The sequence below is a fragment of the Natrix helvetica genome (genome assembly GCF_964273705.1).
Source record: "Natrix helvetica genome assembly, chromosome: Z".
In the NCBI taxonomy this organism is placed as follows: domain Eukaryota; kingdom Metazoa; phylum Chordata; class Lepidosauria; order Squamata; family Natricidae; genus Natrix; species Natrix helvetica.
The window spans coordinates 138,777,902-138,785,934 of NC_138554.1; the positions used below are offsets into that span (position 1 = coordinate 138,777,902).

Consider the following 8,033-nt stretch of genomic DNA (forward strand, 5'->3'; position numbering starts at 1 on the left):
TATCAACAAATAGACAAGATAATAAATCTAGAGTCAGACAACTTCGGCAAAACTTACAGGAGTTTAAATCTTTCCTTGATTGTTAGGTTTTGTTTCTCTGGAATGAAGAAAAGGGAGGATGAGAGGAAGAATCGGACAAAGCTACAACAATATTACTGTCAGAGAATAAATAATGATCTAAAATTTTAAAGTTTTTCATCAGTGTTTCAGAATTGTAAAAAGAGGAATCTAAAGACAATAAACTTTGAGGCATATTTAGCAGAAGGACAGGCTATTTATTGGCAGGTTGAGGCCACCATGTAGGAGTGGATGCTGTGACCATTACTTGTGAATCGTTGGCGACTTTGAGCCGCAGTGGCCCCTTCGTGGTCGCCAAACGCAGCAAGGCAATTCCGAACTCGTTCTCACCCGCACGGAATTTTCCAGCCGATTTCCCCGATTCGGTCACAATTTCGGTACCTTCGGCAAGGCTTTCGAAAGGCATCCGCGGTGAGAGCTGAATGGGCAGGAGCCGTTTCCGGATGACGCCCATGTGGTGAGTCCTAGCCGTCAACTCCTGGCCGATATAACAGCCTTTCGTAAAACTTACGCCATTCAGATAAACCAGGTTGGACTCTAAAGGTAAAGCTGTTCCATACGGGAGATCTTTCACGCCTTCAGGGATACCTGGAGGAAAACGAATCGGTATCATTGAATTATAGGATTGTTTCGATTCGGCAAGAGAGCCAATTCTGCATAAAGCATTTCACTGGAAGTAAACACTATGTTAGCAAGTCTTTGCACTGATATAACAGTACAGGAATTCCAAACAGTTTGTTTAGTGACAGTTCAAAGCAGGGATGAAATCCAGCAGGTTCTGGAGAACCGGTAGCAGAAATTTTGAGTAGTTTGGAGAACCGGCAAATGCCATCTTTGGCTGGCACCAGAATGGGGTGGGAATGGACATTTTGCAGTAAACTTCCCCTGTGGGGAAGGAATGGAGATTTTACAATATCCTTTCACTGGAGTGGAATGGGAATGGAGATTTTGCAGTATCTTTCCCCTGCCACGTCCACCAAGCCACGCCCACAGAACCGGTAGTAAAAAAAAATGAATTTCACCACTGCTTCAAAGTTACAGCAGCACTGAAAAAAGTGACTTATGACCATTTTTCACACTCACAAACGTTGCAGCATCCCCATGGACATGTGAACAAAATTCAGCCGCTTGGCAACTGGCTCATATTTCTGACGGTTGTAACATCCCCGGGTCATGCGATCCCTTTTTGTGACTTTCTAACAAGCAAAGTCAATGGAGAAGCCAGATTCACTTAACAGCCTTGTGACTAACTTAACAACTGCAGTGATTCATTTAACAACTGCGGCAAGAGAGATCGTAAAATGGAGGGGGGGGAAAAATCACTTGTCTAATTTAGCAACAGAAATTTTGGACTCAAATTATGTCCAAACAATTCCTCAGTCCAGCCCACCTCACAGAGTTTGCTGTGGGGAAAGTAGGAGGAACTGGTGAATCTAAGATTTCTCAATACTAATCTTGGGTTTGGGGCTGGTGATCAACCAAAAGGAGGAGTTAACGCATAGTTGTTTTTTTAAAAGGAAAAAAAGGCAATATTTCTCAATCCCATCAGCTTTAATATGCGTGGACTTCAACTCCCAGGATTCCCCCAACCAGCATCTTCTATATTTGCAGATAGAGAACTAGAGAACACAAAATACAAAATCTTTAAAATCCTAAAACAGATACACCGCAATCACACAGCAACAGGGTCTAGACCTGAAGCCTCTGGAGTGCAAAAAATCTCCTGAAGCCTCCGGAGGACGAAAACCCGCCTAACGCACAAACCAGAAGTTCAGGAACAGACTTCCGGTTTGCCCGTTGGGATGTTTTTCACCCTCCGGAAGCTTCTTTGAAGCCTCTGGAGAGCAAAAAACTTCCCCTACGGGCAAACTGGAAGTTCAGGAACAGACTTCCAGTTTGCTCGTAGGATGGTTTTTCGCCCTCTGGACCCTTCAGGGAAGTCGAAAATCAGCCCTGTGGACAAACTGGAAGTCACCATTCCCGAACTTCCAGGTTCCCCGTAGGTCTGTTTTCCGCCCTCCCCAGGCTCCTAGAAAGCCTCTGGAGCCTGGGGAGGGCGGAAAAAAGTGCCAAAAGCGGGTGGGGGGCTGTTGCTGCTCACGCGCGCATTTGTGCATGGGTGGGTCACGTGCATGGCATGGGTGTGGCACACAGGCGCAAAACCCTCCTGTGCTCCTTCCGCTTTTGGCACGGGAGCCAAAAAAGGTTCGCCATCACTGGGCTAGACTATATAAGGCCTCCAGGGTCCCTTCCAGTGGTTTCAAATTTTTTTAGAACCTCTCCTGTAGGTGTGGTCTGCTTTGTGGGAGTGGCTTGCTAGCCATGTGACTAGGTAGTGGCTTGCCAGCCATGTGACTGGGTGGGAGTGGCTTGCCAGCCATGTGATTGGGTGGGCATGGCCAACTTGTAAAATGTGGTAAAAGTCACTTAACAACGCTCTTGCTTAGCAACCAAAATGTTGGCTCAGAAACTCTGGCATTTGAAGCACACAAGTCTTAAAGCTGTCAAGTTACAAGACCCTTGCACCCCTAACCCTTTAGAAAGAAAAACCCCAGGGGTGTTCAAAGTTGACAGCTTTAAGACTTGTGGACTTCAATTCCCAGAATTCCTCCTCTCACTCTTCATCTTGATGATGTGCGGACGGGTGTGGGGAGGGAGCTGGAACCGGTTCTAAACGGCACTGTAGAGTTGTGGAACCTCTTCTATAGAAGAGATTAGAATTGGCAGGAACCCATCCCTGGTCCCTTCCAACCCTATCATTCCATGCTCCATGTTCCACTTCCCCAATTCCACTGCTGAACCCATCATAAACCACTTTCCACATTGCCATCCAGCTTCCTATAATGACGGGCGGCAAAGCACTCTTACCTTGTTGATACCTATGCCGGTGGTAATCCTTCAACTCTCCAAGCCAGCCTCCGGTGACGATCTCCAGAGGGTTGTCATCTTTGCGGGCGATCAGCCTCCAACCCATAATCTTCACTCTGGGATCTGCAGTTAGAACCACAGCTTTGCCAGCCTGTTGCAAACCGTCTGATGGTTCTTTTGGAACGACGGCCCAGACAGAGAGATCAGGACAGGGCGAGATGTCTAATTTCCTGCGGATCTTATAGAGCTTCAGATGTTTCCGGAAGGAGTCCAGGAGACCCACATCACATTCCAACAAGACACGCTGTTCTTCTTGCTTGTTTTCATGGAGCCTGAAAACCGAAAGGAAAAATTTGACAACCTTCGTCGGGAAATCTAACTCTATTTCCTCCCTCTACAAGCAGAGGCTTCGAAACCTGGTGATTTTAAAACTGGTGGAATTCAATTCCCAGAATTCCTTTGAAAAATAAAGGTGAAACAGAATACTACAAGACCTGGAATAAATTTTATCGATGGTTGGAACAGAAAGGAGGGGCCTAAAATAAGGAATGATTAAGATTTATAGAATGGAAAATTAGTATTATGTATGTAATTATAACATTATAGTAATTATAAAATTATGTTATGTATGTAATTATAAGAGACTAGAGTCTTGGAAGTAGAACAAAGTCAAACTAGAGTCTTGGATTTTAAGAGAGTTAATTTTAATAAACTTAGAGCTTGGGAAAAATTCCATGGATGAGAATCCCCAAGGGGAAATCAACTCAAGAAGCTTGGGAAATTTTGAAAAAGGAAATTACAAAAGCCCAGTCTATCACAAAGAAGAAGAAAAAAACAGCTCCCAAAAGAAACCAGCATGGCTGCATAAAGAACTATCTGACAAATCGAAAGACAAAAAAGATAAGGACAAAAAGTGGAAAGGGGGGGACATAACTAAGGCAGAATATCAGCAAATAGCCTGAGCCTGTAAAGATGAAGTAAAGAAAGCTAAGGCTCACAATGAAAAAAGGCTTGCCACAAAAGTAAAAAATAACAAAAAAAGCTTCTTCCAACATAGTAAAAACAAGAAAAACGTTAAGGAAACATTGGTCCAAACAGGGAGAAAGCAGAATTATTTAACTCATTTTTTGCATCTGTCTTTACACAAAGGGATAAAACAGTCCAACCTATCAAAAGCAGCACCACAAAAATCAGATTAGGAACACAAATTGAAATAGGGAAGAAAATGGTAAGTGAGCACCTGTCTACCCTAGACGAGTTCAAATCACCAGGACCGGATGGATTACACCCCAGGGTTCTGAAGGAACTGGCAGACGAGATCTCAGAACCACTGAATTATATCTTTCAGAGATCCTGGAACACCGGGGAACTACCAGAGGACTGGAAAAGAGCTGAGATCCCATCTTCAAAAAAGGGAAAAAATTAGATCCAGGAAACTACAGACCTATCAGTCTGACCTCAATACCAGGAAAGATTCTGGAAAAAATAATCAAGCAACGAATTAGCGAACACCTAGAAGCAAACAAAGTAATAGCCAAAAGCCAACATGGATTTGTCAAAAACAGATCATGCCAGACTAATCTTATTGCATTCTTTGATAATGTGACAAAATTAGTGGACCAGAGGAATGCCTTCAATATAGTTTACTTGGACGTCAGTAAGGTATTTGATAAGGTAGACCATAACCTACTACTAGATAAAGTAGAAGAATGTGGGTTAGACAGCATCACCACCAGATGGATTCATAACTGGCTAACCAACCGCACTCAACGTGTAGTCCTCAATGGAACTGCATCTACATGGAGGGAAGTATGCAGTAGAGTACCCCAAGGCTCTGTTTTGGGCCCAGTACTCTTCAAATCTTCAGCAAAGATTTAGATTAGGGAATAAATGGATAACTCATCAAATTTGCAGATGACACCAAGCTGGCAGGAATAGCCAACACTCCAGAAGATAGGCTTAAGATACAGAAGGATCTTGACAAACTTGAACATTGGGCACTATCTAATAAAATGAAATTCAATGGTGAAAAGAGTAAGGTTCTACATTTAGGCAAGAAAAACGAAATGCACAGGTACAGTATAAGTGGTACCTTCCTCAATAGTAGTAACTGTGAGAGGGATTTTGGAGTCCTAGTGGACAAGCATTTAAATATGAGCCAGCAATGTGCAGCAGCTGCCTAAAAAGCCAACACAGTTCTAGGCTACATAAATAGAGGAATAGAATCAAGATCACGTGAAGGGTTAATACCACTTTATAATGCCTTGGTAAGGCCACACTTGGAGTATTTGCATCCAGTTCTGGTCACCACGATGTAAAAAAGATGTGGTGACTCTAGAAAGAGTGCAGAGAAGAACAACAAAGATGATTAGGGGACTGGAGACTAAAACATATGAAGAACAGTTGCAGTAACTGGGTATGTCAGGTTTTATGAAAAGGAGGACTAGGGGAGACATGATAGCAGTCTTCCAATATCTCAGGGGTTGCCCCCAAAATAGGAGGTCAAACTATTCTCCAAAGCACCTGAGGGTGGAACAAGAATCAATGGGTGGAAACTAATCAAGGAGAGAAGCAACCTAGAACTGAGGAGAAACTTCCTGACAGTTAGAACAATTCATCAGTGGAACAGAAGTTGCCTCCAGAAGTTGTGAATGCCCCAACACTGGAAGTCTTTAAGAAGATGTTGGATAGCCATTTGTCTGAAACGGTATAGGGTTTCCTGCCTAGGGCAGGGGGTTGGACTAGAAGACCTCCAAGGTCCCTTCCAACTCTGCTATTGTATTGTATTGTATTGAAAGTGGATAAGATAAACTTGAAAGCTGTACAGATAGTAGTAGGATGTCTTTATATTTATAAATACCGAATAGACCAAATGTAAATAAGCAAGGTTTATATGATACCTATCTTACATTTTAGTATTTATGGCAAAGACGCAGCCAGGACGGTTACACTGTGTCCAATGTTTTATTGTCTGTTAAATAAAAATTCCCTCAGTTAGCTGGGGAATTCTGGGAGTCCATTAGTCTTAAAAGGGATCCCCAATTTAGAGATCCCTGCTCTTAAGTGCAAGTTCCTCTCTCTGCAAGATAATGTGATAACAATCTTAGGCTGTTTCCTGCAGAAGGATAGGCCAAATTGTGTTATGAAAAGGTACTGTGTTTAGGGATTGCTTGGTGTTCTCTGATCTTGGTGCTTTGCTTCCAGACGGTTCATGACCCAGCTAGGGAACATCATTCAGTGCTTGGAGTGGGGTTGGTAGGCAAGAGGAGGAAGATGGTGATATCTGGGGTCCTTGGTGCTCTCCGAGGTTGGTTGTTGTTTTACAGACCTTTCATAACCCAACTAGGTGACATCATCAGCATTAAAACGGAGTGGGCTTTTAGCTGTGTCAACACTGAATGGCTTGCAGCAAAATAAAATAAAAAGATTAAAAAATGATACAAAACAACTAGAAAGCAAGAAAGACAAGGGAATTCATGAAAGTCTTCTTTTTCCTGTTCACCTGCATTGAGTGTCACGTAGAATGGGCTTTGTAATAACTTGCAATATGGGTTTCGTAGTACTTTTGCACTGGCTAACTCCAATGTTAGTGTTTCCTTGTGTTTTCATTTGCCTTGAGAAATAAGACAAATTAAAATACAAGAAAAACCCATTTTAGTTATTGCATCAGTACTACAAAACCCATTCTGCAAGTATTACAAAGCCCATTCTACGTGGCCTCAGCCATCCGTCTTCCCAGAGCTCGGAAACGAGCCTTTCACTACAACTCCCATCGTCCCCTGCCGCAGATGGCAGCGGATGACGAGCGTCGCATTCCGTGCCCGGCTGAGGAGCACCGTACGCACCTGTACGCGATGACGTCATAGAGACACCTCCCCTGGACGTTAAGGGCGTGTGCGTAAAGCGCGCGCGGCGCGGCTCCGCCCACCTCTTCGAAAGGGGTCACGTCATTGGTGAGGAGTCCTTGGAGGAAAGGGAGCGTCTCGGGGCCTTGCAAGCGGAGAAGCGCGCGGTGGCTCAACGGGAAGCAAACGGCGGTTGCCCTTATGTCGCCTCCGCCGCCGCCTGAGTGCAAATTCCGCGGGAGGCCCCGCCGCAGCACCGCGCTCGCCCTCACTAGCATGGCGGCCTGGCGGAGAGCGACCAAGGACCTGGAAAAGACCTCGGCGCCGCCATCTTGTGTATGGTCGAGGGTGGAGCGAAAGGGCGTGAGGCCGCTTTAGTCAAGTGCGCAAGCGCAGAGGCCCCTTTCGTTCATTCCTTGGCCAACTGACGCAAAGGGGTGTGGCCGAGCTCCGCCTGTGGCTCATCATTGGCCGAGTGGTTCTTCCGGTCCCTGCCACCCACGTGCTGAATGCGGAAGCGACTTGGGGCCTTTATTCCAAAAACCTATTTTATCGCATGACATGCCATTTATGGACTATAATACATACATATTCTGCTTCTTCCAAGGGCAACTGGGCTTTTGTTTTTCCTTGAAGGCATTTTGCTTCTCATCCAAGAAGCTTTAGTTCTGAATGGATGGGATGAGTGTGTGTTTAAGGATTAGTTTTGACAGCATCCTACCATCCCCTCCATCTTCCAATCAGAACTGATGAAGCTTCTTGAGTGGAAAGTGAAATGTCTTCGAGGGGGGAAAAAAGTCCAGTTGCTTCTTGGAAAGCACCTTTGAGTCAACCATGATCTGGATGGCTGAGAATCTACAACTAATCCTCAACTTACAACAGTTCATTTAATGACTATTTGAAGAGTAAGAGTAAGGTTCTACATTTAGGCCACAAAAAAGAAATGCACAGGTACAGTATAGGTGGTACCTTGCTCAACAGTGGTAACTGTGAGAGGGATCTTGGAGTCCTAGTGGACAACCATTTAAATAGGAGCCAGCAGTGTGCAGCAGCTGCCAAAAAAGCCAACACAGTTCTAGGCTGCACAAACAGAGGGATAGAATCAAGATCACGTGAAATGTTAAGACCACTTTATAATGCTTTGGTAAGGCCACACTTGGAATACTGCATTCAGTTTTGGTCTCCATGATGTAGAAAAGATGTGGAGACTCTAGAAAGAGTGCAGAGAAGAGCAACAAAGAG

At 44.4% G+C, this 8,033-nt stretch overlaps 1 protein-coding gene across 1 annotated transcript; it reads right to left on the minus strand.

Annotated features, from left to right (window-relative positions):
* Window positions 1–254: 254 nt before the first annotated feature.
* IBA57 (iron-sulfur cluster assembly factor IBA57) lies at window positions 255–7,151 on the minus strand. Its single transcript, XM_081970231.1, has 3 exons — window positions 6,792–7,151; window positions 2,947–3,278; window positions 255–666 (listed from the first exon to the last, which is right to left on the minus strand). The coding sequence occupies exons 1-3, from the start codon at window positions 7,067–7,069 to the stop codon at window positions 272–274; spliced, it is 1,005 nt and encodes a 334-aa protein (XP_081826357.1). The 5' UTR covers window positions 7,070–7,151; the 3' UTR covers window positions 255–271.
* Between the last annotated feature and the right edge of the window lie 882 nt (window positions 7,152–8,033).

Coding starts and splice junctions, on each gene's coding strand:
- IBA57 (XM_081970231.1), bottom strand. CDS start 7,069: ATGCTAGTGAGGGCGAGCGCGGTGCTGCGGCGGGGCCTCCCGCGGAAT. Junction 3,279..6,791: donor TATGACGTCATCGCGTACAG/GTGCGTACGGTG, acceptor TTCGGTTTTCAG/GCTCCATGAAAACAAGCAAG. Junction 667..2,946: donor CCGGCATAGGTATCAACAAG/GTAAGAGTGCTT, acceptor GTTTTCCTCCAG/GTATCCCTGAAGGCGTGAAA.